This window comes from Oncorhynchus tshawytscha, linkage group LG11 (assembly GCF_018296145.1).
Source record: "Oncorhynchus tshawytscha isolate Ot180627B linkage group LG11, Otsh_v2.0, whole genome shotgun sequence".
Classification (NCBI taxonomy): Eukaryota; Metazoa; Chordata; class Actinopteri; order Salmoniformes; family Salmonidae; genus Oncorhynchus; species Oncorhynchus tshawytscha.
Window position 1 is genome coordinate 38,188,693 of NC_056439.1, and position 26,281 is coordinate 38,214,973.

The 26,281-nt window shown below is 45.1% G+C and overlaps 1 protein-coding gene across 1 annotated transcript in view; it reads left to right on the top strand.

The window, feature by feature from the left end:
- The window catches only part of LOC112262193 (AT-rich interactive domain-containing protein 1B), a 338,604-nt gene that overhangs the window by 14,370 nt on the left and 297,953 nt on the right, over nt 1-26,281 (top strand). Inside the window, 1 exon segment of the mRNA XM_042330089.1 lies at nt 20,853-21,047. Coding sequence (XP_042186023.1) covers nt 20,853-21,047 — 195 coding nt within the window.

The following is a 26,281-nucleotide window of genomic DNA, read 5'->3' on the forward strand; positions in this document are numbered from 1 at the left end:
TTCCCAAAGTGTTTTCAACTCTCCTCTCCCTCCTCCTCCCCAGTCAGCCAGTCCTTGGTGTTGACCTTCAGTGCTGTAGTTAGGTAGTTAGTGGATGACTGTGGTGCTGCCTGCCTGCTGCACTCATTAAGCATTAAAGATGAATAGTTCCATTATAGGAGAGGAGGAAAAAAGACAATCAGTCCAATTAGAGATAATTAAGCGCTTGGAGGGCGAGAGGAGCTGAAGGACGAGGAGACCTGGGCTCTGTAAGTCCTCCTCAGCCCCAGCAGGTGTGTGTGTTTGGGGGGGTTACTGAGGCTTGGGGGTCAGTGGAAACACCTCTTGTTGACCTGTGACCCCTAACCCTGTGTCACTCCCCCTGTCAGCCCCGTGGCATGATGGGAGCTTGTTAAAGAGAGGATGTTTGAAATGCCAAGCCAATACCATCACCTTAACGAACATGCGCACACTTTCATTCTTTCCTTCATGGATTTTATGCTGATGCACTTTCAATATTTATTATGCTGGGATGAAGGAGAAATCCAGGGTCAGAGTCTGAAATCGACTCCCTCTTTGTTTTCCCTATCAGGGCCCTGTTTATTTGTACATTGTTAGTTTGTTATCACTTGGGTCTACTGTGAGATGTACAGTATTTACCTAATTTCTCCCTTCATGTTTTCATCATTATGTGGTGGAATTGAAACAGCTGTACTCCTCTGGGTGTTGCACATGTAGGCCAATAAAAATCATCTGCCACTTGGAGAAATGAGAGAGAAATGAGGACGAGCCTCCTCCAATGGGAGCACTGCTGCTGTCCTAATGGGAAACTCAGGTGGGTCAATATTACATTGTTCAGACACTGAGGAGCAGGAATCTGAGGGAGCTTTATATCACCTGACAGATACATTAGATTGAGCAGAAGTATTTCACAGATTAAAGAAGGGGATTATACATATGTCGTTATGGTTTGTATTGTGGAATCCTGTGAATGTGTGTTTCAGAGGTAAATAGTGCGTGACAGAGGGCCTATTCTCCTTGTGTTAGGGCCCCTGCCTTCTGCCTTGTGTGTGTTTGTGTAGTTGGGCGTGCAGCTAGCTCTGGTTTCTGCTTGTCAGTCGCCTCTGTTCCCTCTATTCCCTGCTCAGGCCAGTCACTATGGGCCCTGTGCGCATCAGAAACCATTATATCTAATGGCTTTTCCACATATCATTCTCCCTGTGTTATGACTCTTATTTTATGACTGCTAACATATCAAATATTTAAATAAACAGAATAGGGGCTGGCTGATGCTGGAGGGAGAGACATGCATTTCCATGCACACAGGCTGCAGGCAGACAGCGAGAAAGAAGAGAAAGAAGAGAGGGGGAAGAGAGGAGAGGAAGGGAGGAAAATTTGTCAGACGTAGGGAAGAGAAATGTTTAGCTTGCCTCCAATCAAAGTGGCGGAGGATGTTTTTTCACATTTGCCTCGCAGTAGCTGGTGGCGGGCACCGGCAGAGGGTACATCCGTCAGCGTTTCTCCTGGGCTGGGGCCAACGGCGGGGCCCCAGTGGCTTGTAAAAGCAGACCAGCGTAGTGTACCAATATCAATCGCGTGCCAAGGAGAGCAAGCTGGAGAGAAAGTTGACATAAAAACAGAACATAACACAACAATGTTTATGTTAGAAAAGGAAGGACAGAGGGAGGGAGCGGTAGAAGACTGATGTATCTATCTGTTTCCTATAGAGAGAGAGAGAGAGAGAGAGAGAGAGAGAGAGAGAGAGAAAGCAACGTGCAAAAGCAACAGGGTCTTGTGGCTGAGCCGAACCGAGCATCTTGCGTCTGGCTGCGTTAGTCGGAGGCCCTTAACGTTCAGGCTAATCTTAAAATAATTAATTGTAAGTCGGTGCTTTTAAAGAGTATTGTAATTGAATCCTAAATTAGGCCTGGGAAAGAGGACACGTCCGGCTTTTCTGTGAGCCTGCTCCCTTTCCCTCCCTCCCTCCTCCTCCTCCTCCTCCACCACCTCTTCCTCCCCCACCTCCCTCCTCCCTCCATCCTTCACACTCTCCCTCCTTCAATGCGGAGGAGAGAGAATGCGAGGCAGGAAATGCTAATGAAATGCATATTTGGGGAAAAATGGCCATCTATAACCTATCTGTGTTCTTTGAATTTAAATGATGTGTGTGTGAGTGGTGTGATGTATTGTGCTTGTAGAAGGGGCATTCCGTCAGGCTTTTATTCCTGTAAACAAATGTGAGATAAAGAAGAAAAGTGGAGTAATACAGTAAACAGAATGGAATGAATAAATGTAGCTTTTGTTGTGAATAATTTGTGAGGGATGGAAGAGAAAGCTATGTTTCCTCAGAGAAGATTGACATTTTGGTTTAATATTGTTACTGCTGACTGAATTGAAAGATATTGGATATTGGCAACGGCAGGGTTTGTGCATTGCTGTTGCCTTTGTTTTTCTATTGTTTTGCTCTCCATGGTCGTAGCCTAGGAATGGAGTCCTGCTCGGAGAGAACCTGTAAAAGCAGCTCAATGTGCTTCCACTTACCCATGCTGCCTCCCAGATGCTTGGCCTCCCTGGCTCGCTGGATCAAAGCTCTGGGACGGGGCTGCCCTCCATAAAACATCTGCCTCTATGTGACTTGACGAGAGGCCACGGAGGAAAGGTGGTGTTGGCTTTGAGGTCAGATAGAGGGTTTGATCTCCATGGGGAAACATGGGAACCCTTATGGTGAGACCTGAACCAATTGTGTTGGATGTGTAGTTTACTGCTGGGTCTGTATTGGGCGTACTGGGACTATTAGAATAAATAGTGTAGGACGGACTCTTCTTCCTCTTATTATGTTTCTATCTATGGATCAAACAACACATTCCTTCCACAGTAGAAGCATTGCCAAGTGTCTGTCCACTGTCCAAGACTTCACAAACAGCTTGTTCTCCCAGCATCTGGCTCCAGATGTAATGATGAAGCCAAGTACACATGGTGAAATTAAGCAGACTGGGCAGTTCAATTGAAGGGATTGCTATGGCCTCTCTCTATGTTTTAATATGTCTGTGCTTTAAATACACAGCAATAAAAACCTGTTATGGTTGTAGTCTATTAAAAATAAGAGAAATGAAGGTGGGTATTTTTATTAACCAATTGCTTGTCCAGACCAGGGTGCATCTTGACAGTATTGGTGTTGATAAATAAAGCCTTAGTTCACTGTTCCATAGCCTTAGTCTTTAGTGATGCTTCTTCAGGCTGAGAGGCCTTGAAGTGTTTCCCCTGAGATTGTTTTTGCAGCAGTGGCAGAATTAGCAGGAGGGGGGTCTTCCTGGGGCATACATCAATACTGTGTGCCACTGCTAAATGCATTTAGGGGAAACACTGCATTGGGGTGTGGCTGGAGCCTGGGTGTGTGGCTGGAGCCTGGACAGGCATTAGGCTTTAGGCTTGCTCTCATTGATCGCTCAGCACCACCACACCATGTTCTCATCCAGTTTGCTGATTGATTCAGAGATCTTAAGAGATTGGAAGCGACCTGGGCTCAGCGCTCTCCCCTGGATTGGCCTGGAGAGGCCATGGCGGTCACAGCCAGCCCATTTCCAGACAACTCCCGGGTCAACCAGCCCATTCAGTCAGAGGCACAGGGAATTAAGAGGAACATCAACACCCTGATGCTCTTGCCTTGTGCCGCTTGGAAGGGGTGTAGGGTTGGGGGAGGGGGGACCTGGCTTTATCCCAGACAACCCCCCAAAGACACGCATGCACACCCTCTCCATCCAGCCTCAGTTCTCTGAATGTAACTGCAGTGTGATGTATTCACCAGCCTGCTGTTGTCTCATCCATACAATGTCCTGACAATGATAAATCAACAGCAGCCAGTGCATCATGTAGAAAATGTTTTTCTAATTAACTTAGTAAATTTCCCGCTGTGCTATCAGACAGTCGCCGTGCCTCGTACGGAGTCCGATAATGAAATCAATTTGGTTCAAATTGTTTCAGGTGACTTTTAATGAGTATCTTATAACTGCCGGAGGATAGAAGGTCAGGATATCTGTTTGTTGTTTTATAAGTGATGGATCGCTCCACAGAAAACATGGATATCCAGAGAGGACTAGGCTGGGGTCCAAAGCACAATGACATTGTGTCATTCACTCCCTGTAGTGTAGTGGTGATTCACTAAGACTGCACTATGGGTTTGAATGCTGTACTTGAGGAGGGATAGAAGGTAGCACATCCAATGGATTGATGAAGACCTAAGGGTTGAATCATTGCCATAATAATTTGGGAGCGTTCTTTATACTGTAGCAGTGCAGTCTTCCATTTTCATAATGCACGACTCGAGGCTATACTCCTCTTGCTCCATGGTTAGGGGAGCAGCTGAATAGCCTGTTTATTATTAGAGCAGCTAGAAGCAGAGAGGCTGATGAAAGAGAGAAGGAGAGAGTGTAGTTCTGCCCAGAGGAATCTTTAACTTCATTTGTGTATCTATTGCTCCTCTTAATATTCAATTCTGTATTTTTCCTCTTCTCTGAACACATTACCGGCGAATAGCCATTGCTAATTCATAAACACACTTGATAATTCTGCCTCATTTATAGTTATTGGAGCCAATAACTATTACTTCTCTTCCAGACCATTCTATTAGCCTAAGGGGTGATTCCCCTGAATCACTAAAGTGTAGATTTAATATCAGTGTTTATGGAGGCTCTGGTCTCTAAAGAGAGAAAAAACACAGCACATTTCCTCAATAAACGAATAGCCTCTCCTCTCTCCCTGGGGCGATGGATTTATTGTGCTGTTTTTTTCCTCTTTCATATGGTTGCGGAACGCGCCCGGCGCCCCCAAGCGTCTCGTCTCCCCAGCAGCCTGCCTTTCTGCCTGGCTCTCTGCCTGGCTCTCTGCCTGGCTCTCTGCCTGGCCTGCCAGGCTCTCTGTCTCTGTCTGTCTCTGACTGGGAGGGAGCACATTCCTCTCGTGCCACGACTGCCCTCCCTCACATGAAATAACTGTGTAGCGGCTGAGGCTCTGTCCCAGGGTTCCTGCTGGCAGGAAGTGAAGCGTCTAGCACTCCAACCGAGCGCAGGCCAGGCCAGCTCCTCAGAGAGGCTGGGAGAGACAGACTCTTCTTTCTTTCTCCTCCACATCAATATCAGCTCTATCTCCTCGTTCAGACAGCAGCCAGCCAGCAGAGATAGGTCTGATCATCTAGTGTCTCTGATGATTTAATGGTAGAATGAATGGGTGCATCTGGCAGTGGCACGAACATGGCAGGCCTGGTATAACACTGACAATCCATTACTGTTGATAGACTGCCTGGTGAGAGATACAGGATACTGGCATGGATGTGGTGTGGTAAGAGCTGGGTTGGTGTGTTCCATGTTGTTTGTGTCCCTGCTGCTGTGAATGTGTCTCTGTCTGTTAAGTGCTGTATTTGTTTTCATTCTGTGCTGGTGTGTTTGTGTCAAGTCGTCTCGTCGTCACAAGTCTCATTTTTACATTGAGTTTTTTTCCCAGGAAGATAAGAGTTCCTGCCATCCTCATCCTCAAACCCAATCTCTTCTCAGACAGATGAGCGCCCCTCCCTCCCTCTCTCATCCTCTCCCCCTCTCCCTCCCTCTGTTCCCTGCTCTAACGACGGCTGCGTGCTCGCCGTGAGGAACCAAAAGCTCTGCCACTTTACTTTAGCGCAGGGGGATGTGTTTTCAGACACACGGGATGTGTTGTAAATATTGGTGTCAAACACGGAGGGCACTATTTACCAACCAGCACCTCAGCATCCTAACACCAGGGAGAGCAATTACCAGCATGATCTCAACACAATAGTATGATGCTACTGCTGCCTGCCTGCATGACAACAACGACTCTTATCTGCCTCCTCTCTCTCTCTCTCTCTCTCTCTCTCTCTCTCTCACACACATCTATATGACTCTGTCTCTCTACTCTCTGTCAATCTCACTCCCTCCCTGTAATAATTGATTGCATCTCATTCCTAGCCGGCCTTCATGCCTAGCTGCCTGTGCCACCCAGGACTGAGCCTGTTGGACTGAGGAAAGACAATTTGCTCCACCATGACTCCCCAGGGACCATTCACACGCTCACTGCTGACATTTGCTAAGAGACATTTTGCAACATGGCGAGGATTGATATGTTAAGCAGATTGATATTTTTGTCTCTATAAAGATTCACTGATGCACTTTGAATTCAGTCCTGGGAAAGCACACTTTGATCACAAAGTCAATGTTGTTGTAGGGCTTTTAACCGTTTACCAGCAGTGTAAGGTGCTGTTATAGGCTGATTGTTACATGGAGCCCCTCTGTAACATTAGTTTAAAAAATGCTTGACACAAGACCATTCACTTTAGTAGTTCAGTCTCAGTGACTGTGTAAAACAACCTCTCCCTCAACGTGGTTAAGACAAAGGAGATGATTGTGGACTACAGGAAAAGGAGGACCGAGCACGCCCCCATTCTCATCCACAGGGCTGCAGTGGAGCAGGTTGAGAGCTTCAAGTTCCTTGGTGTCTACATCACCAACAAACTAGAATGGTCGAAGCACACCAAGACAGTCGTGAAGAGGGCACAACAAAACCTATTCCCTCCCAGGAGAATGAAAATATTTGTCATGGATCCTCAGATCCTAAAAAGGTTCTACAGCTGCACCATCGAGAGCGTCCTGACTGGTTGCATCACTGCCTGGTATGGCAACTGCTCTGCCTCTGACCGCAAGGCACTACAGTGGGTTGTGTGTACGGCACAGTACATCACTGGGGCCAAGCTACCTGCCATCCAGGACCTCTATACCAGGCGGTGTCAGAGGAAGGTCCTAAACATTGTCAGCCACCCTAGTCATAGACTGCTCTCTCTGTCTAGGTCTAGGTCTAGGTCTAGGTCTAGGTCTAGGTCCAAGAGACTTCTAAACAGCTTCTTCCCACAAGCCATAAGACTCCTGAACAACTAATCAAATGGCTACCCAGACTATTTGCATTGCCAACCCCAATCTTTTACGCTGCTGCTGCTCTCTGTTTGTTATCTATGCATAGTCACTTTAATAACTCTACCTACATGTACATTTTACCTCAATTACCTTGACAAACCGGTACACCCGCACATTGACTCTGTACCGGTACCCCCTGTATATAGCCTCCACATTGACTCTGTACCGGTACCCCCTGTATATAGCCTCCACATTGACTCTGTACCGGTACCCCCTGTATATAGCCTCCACATTGACTCTGTACCGGTACCCCCTGTATATAGCCTCCACATTGACTCTGTACCGGTACCCCCTGTATATAGCCTCCACATTGACTCTGTACCGGTACCCCTGTATATAGCCTCCACATTGACTCTGTACCGGTACCCCTGTATATAGCCTCCACATTGACTCTGTACCGGTACCCCCTGTATATAGCCTCCACATTGACTCTGTACCGGTACCCCCTGTATATAGCCTCCACATTGACTCTGTACCAGTACCTCCTGTATATAGCCTCTACATTGACTCTGTACCGGTACCTCCTGTATATAGCCTCCACATTGACTCTGTACCGGTACCCCTGTATATAGCCTCCACATTGACTCTGTACCGGTACCCCCTGTATATAGCCTCCACATTGACTCTGTACCGGTACCCCTGTATATAGCCTCCACATTGACTCTGTACCGGTACCCCCTGTATATAGCCTCCACATTGACTCTGTACCCCCTGGCCTACCCCTGTATATAGCCTCCACATTGACTCTGTACCGGTACCCCCTGTATATAGCCTCCACATTGACTCTGTACCGGTACCCCCTGTATATAGCCTCCACATTGACTCTGTACCGGTACCCCCTGTATATAGCCTCCACATTGACTCTGTACTGTATATAGCCTCCACATTGACTCTGTACCCCCCCTGTATATAGCCTCCACATTGACTCTGTACCAGTACCTCCTGTATATAGCCTCTACATTGACTCTGTACCGGTACCTCCTGTATATAGCCTCCACATTGACTCTGTACCGGTACCCCCTGTATATAGCCTCCACATTGACTCTGTACCGGTACCCCCTGTATATAGCCTCCACATTGACTCTGTACCGGTACCCCCTGTATATAGCCTCCACATTGACTCTGTACCGGTACCCCCCCTGTATATAGCCTCCACATTGACTCTGTACCGGTACCCCCTGTATATAGCCTCCACATTGACTCTGTACCGGTACCCCTGTATATAGCCTCCACATTGACTCTGTACCGGTACCCCCTGTATATAGCCTCCACATTGACTCTGTACCGGTACCCCCTGTATATAGCCTCCACATTGACTCTGTACCGGTACCCCCTGTATATAGCCTCCACATTGACTCTGTACCGGTACCCCCTGTATATAGCCTCCACATTGACTCTGTACCAGTACCCCCTGTATATAGCCTCCACATTGACTCTGTACCGGTACCTCCTGTATATAGCCTCCACATTGACTCTGTACCGGTACCCCTGTATATAGCCTCCACATTGACTCTGTACCGGTACCCCCTGTATATAGCCTCCACATTGACTCTGTACCGGTACCCCCTGTATATAGCCTCCACATTGACTCTGTACCGGTACCCCCTGTATATAGCCTCCACATTGACTCTGTACCGGTACCCCCTGTATATAGCCTCCACATTGACTCTGTACCGGTACCCCCTGTATATAGCCTCCACATTGACTCTGTACCGGTACCCCCTGTATATAGCCTCCACATTGACTCTGTACCGGTACCCCTGTATATAGCCTCCACATTGACTCTGTACCGGTACCCCTGTATATAGCCTCCACATTGACTCTGTACCGGTACCCCCCCCTGTATATAGCCTCCACATTGACTCTGTACCGGTACCCCTGTATATAGCCTCCACATTGACTCTGTACCGGTACCCCCTGTATATAGCCTCCACATTGACTCTGTACCGGTACCCCCTGTATATAGCCTCCACATTGACTCTGTACCGGTACCCCCTGTATATAGCCTCCACATTGACTCTGTACCGGTACCCCCTGTATATAGCCTCCACATTGACTCTGTACCTGTACCGGTACCCCTGTATATAGCCTCCATAGCCTCCACATTGACTCTGTACCGACCCCCTGTATATAGCCTCCACATTGACTCTGTACCGGTACCCCCTGTATATAGCCTCCACATTGACTCTGTACCGGTACCCCCTGTATATAGCCTCCACATTGACTCTGTACCGGTACCCCCTGTATATAGCCTCCACATTGACTCTGTACCGGTACCCCCTGTATATAGCCTCCACATTGACTCTGTACCGGTACCCCCTGTATATAGCCTCGCTATTGCTATTTTACTGCTGCTCTTTAATGACTTGTTACTGTAATTTCTTTATTTTTTTGTGTATTTTTCTTAACTGCATTGTTGGTTAAGGGCTTGTAAGTAAGCATTCACTGTAAGGTCTACACTTGTTGTATTCAGCGCATGTGACAAATAACATTTGATTTGATAAAAGACTGGATAAGAGTATTCACTTGTGATTTGTTTTCAAGGAATGCACATATTTACCATTTGCCATCAGATGATATATTTTGCTGTCATCGTGGCTGGGCAGTTAAGAGTTAACGTGCCTGCTCCTCTCCTCTTGATGACATCAGTATTGTCTTTGCATCCATGAAATTAAATGTCTAATCTTAGTCAGCAGGAGTGGGGAATTCGCACACATTAATATGGAGCTCGATCTCCTCTCCCCTCCTCTGCAGTCTCTCCCTCTCTGTTCTCTTCGGTATGAAACGGTCTATGTTTGGAGCTAATGCAGGGCTTTGTACTGCAGGCACAGCCGTAGTGTTACATTTATAGTACCTCTTGTCCTAGCGCAAGAGTGTTGCACATGGAATAATGATAAGACAGCTAGCAGTTAGCTGGGGAACGATATGATGGTCATTGTATTTAATAAATGACCTTGTCCATGGTGTCCAGAATCACTATGTTGTGAGGCTTGGGACTGGACCACAGCAGCCGACTACAGCTAGCTAAAAGGGCTTTTCTCTGGGTGGGCTCAGACCTCTCTCCTCTCCCTCTGACCATCCATCCAGCTCAGCCATGGACCAAACCCAGGTCAGAAGAGACAGGTCAGAGGAGACAGGACAGAGGCGACAGGAGAGAGGAGACAGGAGAGAGGAGACAGGAGAGAGGAGACAGGAAAGAGGAGACAGGTCAGAGGATACAGGTCAGAGGCGACAGGAGAGAGGAGACAGGAGAGAGGAGACAGGAAAGAGGAGACAGGTCAGAGGAGACAGGAAAGAGGAGAGAGGAGACAGGTCAGAGGAGACAGGTCAGAGGAAAGAGGAGAGAGGAGACAGGAGAGAGGAGACAGGTCAGAGGAGACAGGTCAGAGGAAAGAGGAGAGAGGAGACAGGAGAGAGGAGACAGGTCAGAGGAGACAGGTCAGAGGGGAGAGGAGAGAGGAGAAAGGTCAGAGGAGACAGGACAGAGGAGACAGGTCAGAGGAGAGAAGAGAGAGGAGACAGGTCAGAGGAGACAGGTCAGAGGAGAGAAGAGAGAGGAGACAGGTCAAAGGAGACAGGTCAGAAGAGACAGGTCAGGGGAGAGAAGAGAGAGGAGACAGGTCAGAGGAGACAGGTCAGAGGAGAGAAGAGAGAGGAAACAGGTAGAGGAGACAGGTCAGAGGAGAGAGGAGACAGGTCAGAGGAGAGAGGAGACAGGTCAGAGGAGACAGGTCAGAGGAGAGAAGAGAGAGGAGACAGGTCAGAGGAGACAGGTCAGAGGAGACAGGTCAGAGGAGAGAAGAGAGAGGAGACAGGTCAGAGGAGAGAGGAGACAGGTACAGATGAGACAGGTCAGAGGAGAGAGGAGACAGGTCAGAGGAGAGAGGAGACAGGTCAGTGGAGACAGGAGAGAGGAGACAGGATAAACATGTTAGCAGGTGGGGCTGGTGTGAAGCTAGAGCTGGACACAGACAGTAAATGACTGTAATGACAGTCTGTTGGAGGAAGGTGGTGATTTGGTCATCTGTGTGGAGGACAGGACAGTGATGACCACAGTGACTGGCCACAATGCCTGGCCTGGCTGTAGGGCTGGAGCCGTGTGTGTGTTTGTGAGCTTGGCAGGGCTATCACTGCTTTCAGAAGCTCCAAGACAGTTTTCTGATGGAGCTGCATATGAACACATGCAGGCAATCACATTTTCACTGCAACATGTAGACCAATAGGAGGCAACCAGTTCAATTTATGTCCCCACAGTCAAAATGGAATTACATTAATAATAATGAAGTAATATTGTTTTTATGTGTATGTGATTTTGATGGGTAAAGTCTGTTGTTTCCTAATCCACATTTCACTATGTTTTGTGGGGATTATTTTGTTGTTGCTGATTAACAACTTTGCACATTAAAGTGAAAGACTGTAACCATTTTGAAGTCAGAAAATCAGAGTCAATAGAACTCTGAAAAGCAATTTAAGCAGTTTCACCCGGTTGTCATTTTTCTAGTGTTCCTTTCTTAATAGCTTTGTTTTGCAATAAGCTCGCGAGAGTTGGAAACTGCAGGGGAGTTCATGGATTGAATTTCAGATTTAGCCCTGAATTAGTATTCTCTTAACACCTCAATTGAATGGCATGCCCAGATGAACAAAACTGAAAATACATTGGAACAAATAAAGAAATTGTACTCTATTCCCTGTGACAGTTTTATCTACTACTTTCTGAAAAAACATGGTTCAATTTATATTATTCATCTTTTCAAAAGTACATCCGTTTCTCCAAGGAAAAAAAAACATTTATGTTTGCTATCAAGTCTTTTGGTGTAGTATGAACTCGATAGTTGGCTCATCCCCAGAAATGGGCCTAGTTTGGGATGAAATCTCATTTAATAGAACTTTACAGGACAATATTGGAGTAACACTTAAATCACTTTCGACAATCTGAAGTCAGTTTAGAAAATCTCCCGTGTGTTGCGCCAGCCTCTATGGGTTTAACTACAGTGATGTTGTAACTTTAGCTCTCACTAGGTATTCTTCCATTTGAATGATGTGTTTCCTTCCCCACACTAGGGAGCCCTTATTCCTGGTCTGAGTTTAGCAGTGGCATTCTGAACTTGGCAGTGACATGAGGGGATTTGCTCAAGTTGGGCTCAGTGTATTGACAAAGGGATTCCACTTGAGACAGACCAGGGAGGGGAGAGGAGGAGAGAGGGAGTAGAGGGAGGAGAGGGGAGAGAGGGGAGAGAGGGATGGAGCGAGAGAGGGAGGGAGGGCGACCTGAGTGCGTCCCATATCGCAGCAGAGTGAGTGGCAGAGTGCCCTAGATCTGTGGATTGAAGAGTGAATCAGACACCTGTCTCGCCTGTCTGATTTACACCTGTCTGGTTCACGCCTGTCTGATTCACGCCTGTCTGATTCACACCTGTCTGGTTCACGCCTGTCTGATTCACGCCTGTCTGATTCACACCTGTCTGGTTCACGCCTGTCTGATTCACGCCTGTCTGATTCACGCCTGTCTGATTCACACCTGTCTGATTCACACCTGTCTGATTCACGCCTGTCTGATTCACACCTGTCTGATTCACGCCTGTCTGATTCACACCTGTCTGGTTCACGCCTGTCTGATTCCGCCTGTCTGATTCACGCCTGTCTGATTCACGCCTGTCTGATTCACACCTGTCTGATTCACGCCTGTTTGATTCACGCCTGTCTGATTCACGCCTGTCTGATTCACGCCTGTCTGATTCACGCCTGTCTGATTCACGCCTGTCTGATTCATACCTGTCTGATTCACGCCTGTCTGATTCACACCTGTCTGATTCACGCCTGTCTGATTCACACCTGTCTAATTCACGCCTGTCTGAGTGGACTAATCCATTGTGGAGGCTGGGATGGCACACCAATATCACCAACAATACATTTACCGTTAATTCCCATTATTTATCATCTACAATGTTTGTTTGGTTACCATAATTGCTGTTAATCCAGTCAATATATTATTACTACAGTCTTACCGTTGTCATTGTAGGAGTGGACACATTGTTTGCAGAGCGCACAACCTAGGCTACACTTGTGGGATTTTTGGGGGTTTATTTAACACCATTTACGAGTTGTCAATTTGTTCATTGTCTTTTGTTTGGAGAGCTCCTGTCAGTCTTGAGAAAGGTAACGCACCTGATTACACATATAGAAGGAAGAGTAGTATACCTGGCCTGCGCGCAAATGTAGGCCTATAAATGTAGGCCTATAAATGTAGGCCTATAAATGTAGGCCTATAAATGTAGGCCTATAAATGTAGCTCTATAAATGTAGGTCTATAAATGTAGCTCTATAAATGTAGGCCTATAAATGTAGCTCTATAAATGTAGGCCTATAAATGTAGGTCTATAAATGTAGGCCTATAAATGTAGGCCTATAAATGTAGGACTATAAATGTAGGCCTATAAATGTAGGTCTATAAATGTAGGCCTATAAATGTAGGCCTATAAATGTAGGTCTATAAATGTAGGTCTATAAATGTAGGTCTATAAATGTAGGTCTATAAATGTAGGCCTATAAATGTAGTCCTATACATGTAGACCTATAAATGTAGGCCTATAAATGTTCCCATTTGGGAATCTGATACTATTTCTGATTGTCTTCACTTACCATCACTGTGGTGCTTCTCAGTAAATTAAGTCTGTATTTACATCAATTGAGAATGACAATAGTTCCTCAATGTTGCCTGTTTGAAAAATATTTCCAGCTTTCTCCCTTTCCTATTACTACTAGGCAGGCTCTGTTTCGGTCGAAAGGTGATAAAATAGGCCTACCTGATTACTTCTTATCCCTTGCTAAACAGCCTAATGCTGTCTGTCTGTCTGTCTGTCTGTCTGTCTGTCTGTCTGTCTGTCTGTCTGTCTGTCTGTCTGTCTGTCTGTCTGTCTGTCTGTCTGTCTGTCTGTCTGTCTGTCTGTCTGTCCGGTCTGTCTGTCTGTCTGTCTGTCTGTCTGTCTTTCTGTCTGTCTGTCTGTCCGGAGCTCACTGGCGCTGAACACTGAGGGCCCACAATATTTTATACAATGTTTGCTAGCACAAGCTTCAGCTGGCCCAAGCTAATACAATAGTTGATACAGTCTCTCCCTCTCTGTTCTCTTCGGTATGAAACGGTCTATGTTTGGAGCTAATGCAGGGCTTTGTACTGCAGGCACAGCCGTAGTGTTACATTTATAGTACCTCTTGTCCTAGCACAAGAGTGTTGCACATGGAATAATGATAAGACAGCTAGCAGTTAGCTGGGGAACGATATGATGGTCATTGTATTTAATAAATGACCTTGTCCATGGTGTCCAGGATCACTATGTTGTGAGGCTTGGGACTGGACCACAGCAGCCGACTACAGCTAGCTAAAAGGGCTTTTCTCTGGGTGGGCTCAGACCTCTCTCCTCTCCCTCTGACCATCCATCCAGCTCAGCCATGGACCAAACCCAGGTCAGAAGAGACAGGTCAGAGGAGACAGGTCAGAGGCGACAGGAGAGAGGAGACAGGAGAGAGGAGACAGGAAAGAGGAGACAGGTCAGAGGAGACAGGAAATAGGAGACAGGAGACAAGTCAGAGGATACAGGTCAGAGGCGACAGGAGAGAGGAGACAGGAGAGAGGAGACAGGAAAGAGGAGACAGGTCAGAGGAGACAGGAAAGAGGAGAGAGGAGACAGGTCAGAGGAGACAGGTCAGAGGAAAGAGGAGAGAGGAGACAGGAAAGAGGAGAGAGGAGACAGGAGAGAGGAGACAGGTCAGAGGGGAGAGGAGAGAGGAGAAAGGTCAGAGGAGACATTAGAGAGGAGACAGGAGAGAGGAGACAGGTCAGAGGAGAGAAGAGAGAGGAGACAGGTCAGACGAGAGAAGAGAGAGGAGACAGGTCAGAGGAGACAGGTCAGAAGAGACAGGTCAGGGGAGAGAAGAGAGAGGAGACAGGTCAGAGGAGACAGGTCAGAGGAGAGAAGAGAGAGGAGACAGGTAGAGGAGACAGGTCAGAGGAGAGAGGAGACAGGTCAGAGGAGAGGGAGACAGGTCAGAGGAGACAGGTCAGAGGAGAGAAGACAGAGGAGACAGGTCAGAGGAGACAGGTCAGAGAAGAGAAGAGAGAGGAGACAGGTCAGAGGAGACAGGTCAGAGGAGACAGGTCAGAGGAGAGAAGAGAGAGGAGACAGGTCAGATGAGACAGGTCAGAGGAGAGAAGAGAGAGGAGACAGGTCAGAGGAGACAGGTCAGAGGAGAGAAGAGAGAGGAGACAGGTCAGAGGAGACAGGTCAGAGGAGACAGGTCAGAAGAGACAGGTCAGGGGAGAGAAGAGAGAGGAGACAGGTCAGAGGAGAGAGGAGACAGGTCAGAGGAGACAGGTCAGAGAAGAGAAGAGAGAGGAGACAGGTCAGAGGAGACAGGTCAGAGGAGACAGGTCAGAGGAGACAGGTCAGAGGAGAGAAGAGAGAGGAGACAGGTCAGAGGAGACAGGTCAGAGGAAAGAAGAGAGAGGAGACAGGTCAGAGGAGACAGATTAGAGGAGAGAAGAGAGAGGAGACAGGTCAGAGGAGAGAAGAGAGAGGAGACAGGTCAGAGGAGACAGGTCAGAGGAGAGAAGAGAGAGGAGACAGGTCAGAGGAGACAGGTCAGAGGAAAGAAGAGAGAGGAGACAGGTCAGAGGAGACAGGTCAGAGGAGAGAAGAGAGAGGAGACAGGTCAGAGGAGAGAAGAGAGAGGAGACAGGTCAGAGGAGACAGGTCAGAGGAGAGAAGAGAGAGGAGACAGGTCAGAGGAGACAGGTCAGAAGAGACAGGTCAGGGGAGAGAAGAGAGAGGAGAAAGGTCTGAGGAGACAGGTCAGAGGAGAGAGGAGAGAGGAGACAGGTACAGATGAGACAGGTCAGAGGAGACAGGTCAGAGGGGAGAGGTCAGAGGAGACAGGAGAGAGGAGACAGGATAAACATGTTAGCAGGTGGGGCTGGTGTGAAGCTAGAGCTGGACACAGACAGTAAATGACTGTAATGACAGTCTGTTGGAGGAAGGTGGTGATTTGGTCATCTGTGTGGAGGACAGGACAGTGATGACCACAATGACTGGCCACAATGCCTGGCCTGGCTGTAGGGCTGGAGCCGTGTGTGTGTGTTTGTGAGCTTGGCAGGGCTATCACTGCTTTCAGAAGCTCCAAGCAGTTTCTGATGGAGCTGCATATGAACACATGCAGGCAATCACATTTTCACTGCAACATGTAGACCAATAGGAGGCAACCAGTTCAATTTATGTCCCCACAGTCAAAATGGAATTACATTAATAATAATGAAGTAATATTGTTTTTATGTGTATGTGATTTTGATGGGTAAAGTCTGTTGTTTCCTAATCCACATTTCACTATGTTTTGTGGGGATTATTTTGTTGTTGCTGATTAACAACTTTGCACATTAAAGTGAAAGACTGTAACCATTTTGAAGTCAGAAAATCAGAGTCAATAGAACTCTGAAAAGCAATTTAAGCAGTTTCACCCGGTTGTCATTTTTCTAGTGTTCCTTTCTTAATAGCTTTGTTTTGCAATAAGCTCGCGAGAGTTGGAAACTGCAGGGGAGTTCATGAATTGAATTTCAGATTTAGCACTGAATTAGTATTCTCTTGTAGGCCTATAAATGTAGGCCTATAAATGTGGCCTATAAATGTGGGACTATAAATGTAGGTCTATAAATGTAGGTCTTTAAATGTAGGCCTATAAATGTAAACCTATAAATGTAGGCCTATAAATGTTCCCATTTGGGAATCTGATACTATTTCTGATTGTCTTCACTGTCTGTCTGTCTGTCTGTCTGTCTGTCTGTCCGGAGATCACTTGCGCTGGACACTCTGAGGGCCCACAATATTTTATACAATGTTTGCTTGCACAAGCTTCAGCTGGCCCAAGCTAATACAATAGTTGATACAATGTTTCAAGTTCCTTGCAGACAGGCCATGCATAGCCAATGTGATTTATAGGATATTTATTTTTATCAGGATATTTTCTACCTTTTGGCTGCAATGTTTTTATTTGTTGGCTTTATGTAGGCTATTTTTACATATTGGCAATAAAAAATAGAAGTTACTTTTAGATTTGTATCATTTTCATTTAGATAGAATTGTGATTAACCACATTACATTGATTTTGAGATATGAAGACTTTACTATAAATTAAATTAAACTCTGTGTATAATGTTTTTATTTCAGTGGTTAAAGCATCAGAAAAGCTCAATAGCCGAGACATAGTTGATTTTATTCAAATATAAGGTGTGTCTATATCTGGAAAAATACACGTTTAAAAATGTGACTCTCGATCAACCAACATTTTTTAGTCGGTGACAGCCCTTCAGTAGCTGTATGTGTGCTTGGGTTTAAAGTGATGGAGTTTAAAAGGGGGTTGTGTGTATAATGATATTCCTGCAAAAACATTATTTTAAAGTATAAGCCTCTGAACCTATTGCATTTGGGTGTACTTTATGTGTGTGTGTGTGTGTGTGTGTGTGTGTGTGTGTGTGTGTGAGAGAGAGTCCGCTTCATAACACACATACTGTAGTATCATCACTCTTTGCTCCACATTGTGGCACTTGTTTCCACTTTTTATTGTCAGATTGTAGTCACTGGTGATTGAGTGAGTGAGTGGTTGTGGTTGGTTCAGTGATTGGCAGAGCTGTATCATGGCTATTTGGAGCTATTTTAAGAGCAAACAGGCTACAGAAAAGACCATCCATCAACCCTGCTCACAGAATATTGACTTTGTTTTTTAATATTGTTTCTATAGAAAAATTGCATTTACTACATAAAAGTGTTTGAACAGATGTTATACGACTTCCCACAACTGAATGAATGCGGTGGATTTGCTCCTTGACATACAGTTGAAGTCGAAAATTAACATACACCTTACATTTAAACACATTTAAACTCAGTTTTTCACAATTCCTGACATTTAATCCTAGCAAGAATTCCCTGTCTTAGGTCAGTTAGGATCACCACTTTATTTTAAGAATGTGAAATTTCAGGACAATAGTAAAGAGCATGTTTTATTTCAGCTTTTATTTATTTCATCCCATTCCTCCTGACAGAGCTGGTGTACCTGAGTCAGGTTTGTAGGCCTCCTTGCTCGCACATGCTTTTTAGTTCTTCCCACACATTTTCTATAGGATTGAGGTCAGGGCTTTGTGATGGCCACTCCAATACCTTGACTTTGTTGTACCTAAGCCATTTTGCCACAACATTGGAAGTATGCTTGGGGTCAATGTCAATTTGGAAGACCCATTTGAGACCAAGCTTCAACTTCCTGACTGATGTCTTGAGATGTTGCTTCAATATATCCACTTTAAAAATTTTTTTATTTGTACCTTTATTTACCTAGGCAAGTCAGTTAAGAACCAATTCTTTTCAATGATGGCCTAGGAACAGCGGGTTAACTGCCTTGTTCAGTGGCAAAATGACAGATTTGTACCGTGTCAGCTCGGGGATTCGAACTTGCAACCTTTCGGTTACTAGTCCAACGCTCTAACCACTAACCTACGCTGCCGCCCCCGTCCACATAATTTTCTTCCCCCATGAGGCCATCTACTTTGTGAAGTGCACCAGTCCCTCCTGCAGAAAAGCAACCCTACAACATGATGCTGCCACCCCGTGCTTCATGATTGGGATGATCGGCTTGCAAGCCTCCCCCCTTTTCATCCAAACATGACGATGGTCATTATGGCCAAACAGTTCTATTTTTCTTTCAGCAGACCAGAGGACATTTCTCCAAAAAGTACAATCTTTGTCCCCATGTGCAGTTTCAAACTGTAGTCTGGCTTTTTTTATGGTGGTTTTGGAGCAGTGGCTTCTTCCTTGCTGAGCGGCCTTTCAGGTTATGTCGATATAGGACTCGTTTTACTGTGGATATAGATACTTTTGTACCCGTTTCCTCCAGCATCTTCACAAGGTCCTTTGATGTTGTTCTGGGATTGATTTGCACACGTTAATCTCTAGGAGACAGAACGCGTCTCCTTTCTGAGCGGTATGATGGCTGCGTGGTCCCATGGTGTTTATACTTGCGTGCTATTGTTTGTACAGATGGTACGTGGTACCTTCAGGCATTTGGAAATTGCTCCCAAGGATGAACCAGACTTGTGGAGGTCTACATTTTTTTCTGAGGTCTTGGCTGATTTATTTTGCTTTTCCCATGATGTCAAGCGAAGAAGCACTGAGGTTGAAGGTAGGCCTTGAAATACATCCACAGGTACACCTCCAATTGACTCAAATGATGTCAATTAGCCTATCAGAAGCTTCTAAGGCCATGAAATCATTTTCTGGAATTTTCTAAGCTGTTTAAAGGCAAAGTCAACTTAGTGTATGTAATCTTCTGACCCACTGGAATTGTGATACAGTGAATTTGAAGTCAAATCAAATGTATTTATAAAGCCCTTCTTACATCAGCTGATATGTAAAAGTGCTGTACAGAAACCCACCCTAAAACCCCAAACAGCAAGCAATGCAGGTGTAGAAGCACGGTGGCTAGGAAAAACTCCATAGGAAGGCCAGAACCTAGGAAGAAACCTAGAGAGGAACCAGGGGGTGGCCAGTCCTCTTCTGGCTGTGTCGGGTGAAGATTATAACAGAACATTGCCAAGATGTTCAAATGTTCATAGATGACCAGCAGGGTCAGCACCTCAGGAGTAAATGTCAGTTGGCTTTTATATAGATATAACAGATTGACCCTAGCCCCCTGACACATAAACTACTGTAGCATAATTACTGGAGGCTGAGACAGGAGGGGTCGGGAGACACTGTGGCCCCGTCCGACGATACCCCCGGACAGGGCCAAACAGGCAGGATGTAACCCCACCCACTTTGCCAAAGCACAGCCCCCACAGCTCTAGAGGGATATCTTCAACCACCAACTTACCATCCTGAGACAAGGCTGAGTATAGCCCACAAAGATCTCAGCCACGGCACAACCCAAGGGGGGGTGCCAACCCAGACAGGAAGATCACGTCAGTGACTCAACCCACTCAAGTGACGCACCCCTCCTAGGGACGGCATGGAAGAGCACCAGTAAGCCAGTGACTCAGCCCCTGTAATAGGGTTAGAGGCAGAGAATTCCAGTGGAGAGAGGGGAACCGGCCAGGCAGAGACAGCAAGAGCGGTTCGTTGCTCCAGAGCCTTTCCGTTCACCTTCACACTCCTGGGCCAGACTACACTCAATCATAGGACCTACTGTAGAGATGAGTCTTCAATAAAGACTTAAAGCCAGCCAGGCATTGTATACAGTATTGTACAGTAGGCCATTCTGCTGCTCCCAGCAGGGTTGGCTCAGGCTTTATTGAGTAGGGATGTGGAGCTATTGTTTAGGGAGGCAGAGATGAGCCACACAGAGCCCCCATGTCTGACTGAGACAGAGGGAACAAATGTCATAAATCATCCATAATCCACCACACTGGATAGGAGAGGAGAAAAGGGGAGACATCACGCTTCACATAATCTGCCCTGCTCACAAATCCACCATACGGGTGACAGATTAACATTAGCCTGACATCTAGGCTACGATTTTCCAGTCAACTCACCGGGACCCAGAAAAGAACCTGTAAATGTGAAATACTTGAAAGGAAAAGATTTCTCCTGGCATCTCTCTTTTCAGGTTCAGTTTACTGTGTAACAGAAGAAGCGTATTTAGCATATTACTGTTATATACCTGTGTAGTCAATTTAGCGGGAATGTAAATTCACCTGGGAGAACCATTTTTATGGGGGTCTGGGGGCATCCACCCCCTGCAGAAATGTGACAATAAATTCTGTATTTTGGTGTGCTCTGAACTGCATATGGAATGAATAGACTTTCAAAAAGAGTTGTTCTAAAACATTTCACAAACCGTCTTTTCTCTGTCCTCTTGCATTGTGTCCAGGTGGCCTCTAAGGACTTCATGGCTATGAAGCGCTCCCAGCTCTATGGGATGGGCAACAACCCCTACTCTCAGCAGCAGCAGGGTGGGCCCTATCCCAACCAGCCATACGGATCGCCCACTCCACACCGATACCCAATGGGGATGCAGGGGAGGGGCCAGGTGGGCATTGGCGGGATGCAGTACCCTCAACAGCAGGTATGTACACTATGTCCACATGAGGAAGATGATTCACAACTGTTCTGTTGCACACTCGCTCCCTAGGGCCAGGATCTTTTCCAGACCATCTGATGTGACAGGAACATCCCCAGGCCCTTTTCTTCCCCGATGCTTGACACTTGATTTAAGTGTACTTTAATACTAAGCCATTCTGTGTTCTCTGAGTGTATCATGTCAAATGGGGTCAGAGTGTCGGATTGATTAGTAAGTATCTCAGTGTGATTGAGAAAGCATCCTCTGTACAGTAGATTACATGAACTGTCACAGTTGTCATAAATGGCATTGCAATGGATATTTGTTTCTCATTTGGAACAATATCTGTATCTCTTCGAAGGATGGCATTTTTAATTTCAGATCTAGCCCAAAGTGCCACGCAGTGCCGCCTCTGATATTTCTGTGGCTCGCACCTGGAAGTGGCAGTTCATCAATGCGTTCCCCATATCCTCCCTCTGGAATGGGCTGGTTGCTGTCTTTAGTGTGATGAAACCAAACCCAGTCATTCTAACAACAGTCAACATCTGTCTCTCACAGCCAACAGCCGCACTTCACTAATATAATGATTCAGTGTTCCAAACAATGATGTGTTTGCCCTGTCTAACGCACCCGAAAGTCAATCCCATTTGGAGTGTGTGTGTGTGTGTGTGTGTGTGTGTGTGTGTGTGTGTGTGTGTGTGTGTGTGTGTGTGTGTTTGTGCATGCGTGTGTTAGAGATAGAGTCTTGTCTCTGTACGCAGACTAGGACAATGGCTCAGTCAGTTTGGTTGGTTTTTAAACAACTGTGTTTGCTGCCAAAGCAGGCCAGTCTATTCTATAATTAGCCTGACCTGATGGTCAGAGTTTTAATGTGCCTCGCCAAGGTTTGTTGCACACATGGTGAGAGCAGATATGATATTGAGAAGGACAGACAGACAGTCTTTATTCTTTCTGATTACATTTATATTATAAACCAGGGATGGGGAACAGGCTTACAGGCTCTAAAAAATAAATACAAATAATAATAGTAAAAATTGCATGAAATTAGTTTTACAATTGCAAAATCTTCTGTCCACCCATTGCAAAAAGTGTAGAATTGTAGCATTCTTGCTTCAAAACTTCAACATTTTCTTTACACCCCATGGCAAAATGCTTAGAATTGCACAAAAATGAACTCTAAAAGTCTAAAAACTTTGTCTCCGGGGGCTACTAAGATGTTTTGCTCTCAATGTGGGGGAGGGGGAATGGATGTGGGTATGCAGACCGCTAAGGTTTAATAAGAACTGGAGACTGCGTCCAAGATGTGCACCCATTGTTTTCAAGGCAGTCTACTCATGCACACGCATACGCACACGCATACACACACACACACACACACACACACACACAATTCAGCCATGGTGGTGCAGACCCAGTGTATTCTGAAGTCAAGTCAGTACACAGCACTACACAATAATCCACATAGTTTAAAAAGCAGTAGAGACTCAGTGTCGTTTAAACTATTTTCATTATTCACTCTAACATGCTCCTGTTCAGCATTATTTACTCTCCCATTCTCATGTTCAAAATTATTTACTCTCCCATTCTCATGTTCAATATGATTTACTCTCCCATTCTCATGTTCAATGTGATTTACTCTCCCATTCTCATGTTCAATATGATTTACTCTCCCATTCTCATGTTCAATATGATTTACTCTCCCATTCTCATGTTCAATGTGATTTACTCTCCCATTATCATGTTCAATATGATTTACTCTCCCATTCTCATGTTCAATATGATTTACTCTCCCATTCTCATGTTCAATATGATTTACTCTCCCATTCTCATGTTCAATGTGATTTACTCTCCCATTCTCATGTTCAATATGATTTACTCTCCCATTCTCATGTTCAATATTATTTACTCTCCCATTCTCATGTTCAAAAGTATTTACTCTCCCATTCTCATGTTCAATATGATTTACTCTCCCATTCTCATGTTCAATGTGATTTACTCTCCCATTCTCATGTTCAATGTGATTTACTCTCCCATTCTCATGTTCAATATGATTTACTCTCCCATTCTCATGTTCAATATTATTTACTCTCCCATTCTCATGTTCAATTCTCATGTTCATTTTTACTCTCCCATTCTCATGTTCAATATGATTTACTCTCCCATTCTCATGTTCAATATGATTTACTCTCCCATTCTCATGTTCAATATGATTTACTCTCCCATTCTCATGTTCAATGTGATTTACTCTCCCATTCTCATGTTCAATATGATTTACTCTCCCATTCTCATGTTCAATATTATTTACTCTCCCATTCTCATGTTCAAAAGTATTTACTCTCCCATTCTCATGTTCAATATTATTTACTCTCCCATTCTCATGTTCAATATGATTTACTCTCCCATTTTCATGTTCAATATTATTTACTCTCCCATTCTCATGTTCAATATGATTTACTCTCCCTGTTACGTACGCCTCTATGAAGAGGGAACGTAACACTCTGCTACAACTCAACTCTCCGTGAAGTGAAAGAGGTATGGACTGTAGGTGTGAGTAAGGATGACAAAAGGCAGAGAATTTACCGTTTACTAGGAATTTATTCCTTCACACGGTAATATGGGGAAAAGGGGCTGGACGGAACCAAAGCGAAGAAAGTAAATCTCAAAGCCCCCTCTCCTACCTTACCTGCCTACCCACTACTTACCTAATTTAGCACCACCTGGTGCCCTAACCAAAATACATGGGGTGGTCCACCCAGGTCTTACCTAGTGTGCCTAGACAGTGAATATACTACGGGTATATGTATGCCCGCTGGCCTCTTGCCTAAGCACTCCCTAGGTGCCTTCCCCTTCCCCCCTGGGAACAAATGAAACAGAATATTAAACAATCCACTTCACAACAAAACTGAGAAAAAACTAACTCAGGCCATTAAAGAAGCTCTGACATAGCAACAAACACAGAACATAGCAAAGCTGCTACCAACAACAACAACTAACATAGTACATACCAACGACCAACATGCTATACCCCTCAGCCATCAACCTCCTCTCTCAGCAATGATCTATATCACAATCAATCTCTCCCCTGAACAACAGAACACTAGCTTTTATAGCTTCAGAAGGCATTGGAAATTGGAGACAGCAGTGTCCTGACGAGGGAGCGGGGTCAGCTCTCCAATTAATCGTGGAGTCGACCAATCAGCTGCTGGGGGGATTTCAGGAAGCCATCTCCTGAAACAGACTCAAATACACAAACTACAATGATTTACTCTCCCATTCTCATGCTCAATATGATTTACTCTCCCATTCTCATGTTCAAAATGATTTACTCTCCCATTCTCATGTTCAATATTATTTACTCTCCCATTCTCATGTTCAATATGATTTATTTTCCCATTCTCATGTTCAATATGATTTACTCTCCCATTCTCATGTTCAATGTGATTTACTCTCCCATTCTCATGTTCAATATGATTTACTCTCCCATTCTCATGTTCAATATGATTTACTCTCCCATTCTCATGTTCAATATTATTTACTCTCCCATTCTCATGTTCAATATTATTTACTCTCCCATTCTCATGTTCAATAGTATTTACTCTCCCATTCTCATGTTCAATAGTATTTACTCTCCCATTCTCATGTTCAATATTATTTACTCTCCCATTCTCATGTTCAATATTATTTACTCTCCCATTCTCATGTTCAATATTATTTACTCTCCCATTCTCATGTTCAATATTTCATGTTCATTATTATTAGATCCCAGGGTCTAGCCAGCATGGCTGGGGCTGTGTCTCTGTGTGTGTGTGTGTTTGAGTCTGTGTGTGCAGACTGACTGAGACTACAGACCACACCAGAGACTTCTTTCTACAGTTAAGCTGCTGCTACTTCTGCTGTAGGCTGCTTCTGGCTCACTGTGATGACATCAGCACGCTTGGGCGCCACATTAACACAGGCACCAGAGACCTACTGTAATGCAGTGAGTAGAGGGATGTAGATGGAAAACACGCACGCAGGCTAGCACTCACACAGATACACATGAGTGGGGATGCGTACACACACAACGCACGCACATGCACGCACACCTTTCCATGACTGTGGACTCACTTCCAGAATATGTTGTGTAAAATACACACACACACACACACACACACACACACACACACACACACACACACACACACACACACACACACACACACACACACACACACACACACACACACACACACACACACACACACACACACACACACACACAAAACAAATTCCACACAAATTCCATGTTGGTCTTATGAAAATCAAGCTAATTACATGGGGAGAAAGACCGTAGAGCCGCACAGAGCTGCAATGCAAAAATAATTAGCTAAATTATTGTTATCCCTCGTTATGGCCAAGGGATGCCAAGGGAGCTAACTTCTAAAGTTATAATTATCTGGTGTACACATTAAAGTGGAAGGCACCAACTGAAAGTAATGAGTTTATATCTGGGGAGATAAAAGTGTTTGAATCATCAGATTCATCTTTACAGTGTCACGAGCCAGACAAATGGAGACTAGGCGATGAGAGAGAAGGTCAAAGAGCAGAAGACAGCTTCTTGTCTCTTCTCTGGTTGGTGCTGAAGCCAGTGTGGACCTGACAGAGACAATGGCATTTTTTCAATGTTTTGGCAATTGAATGCTAACTATTTTTGGCTTGGAAAAGGCTCAAAAATCATTAGAATGTCATTATTTCATAATGTATTTCATGTTTAAAAACTGTATCCAAACCGAAATCTGTGATCATTTTTTTAATCATCGAAACCAAACCAAACCGACCTCAAAAAGCACTATTCGCTCAGCAATACTCCCAAGCCCACGTTGCCCAGTGTTAAGAACAGAAATTGTAGATAAATAATATTACATTGTATTGAATCATATTGTATTACACACTTCAGGGCCGGATTCAGAAATCATTGGCCTCGGCAGGCACGCAATCATTGTCTGTAAGCAAATCCTCGTACCAAGATGCACTTTGATGCATGGTAAATTTACTGTTGAGGAAAAGGCCACTTTATAATAAAGCCATATTAACATTTGCGATGTGGCGTAGGCTATAGTTGAGTAGAGGCGTTTTTAGGATTTCCACACATGGGGAACATTTGCTAGCAGTGTACGCATTTCATGCAATTCTACATAATTTACAGGTATTTTTTGTATTTATTTAACTTTTATTTAACTAGGAAAGTCAGATAAGAACAA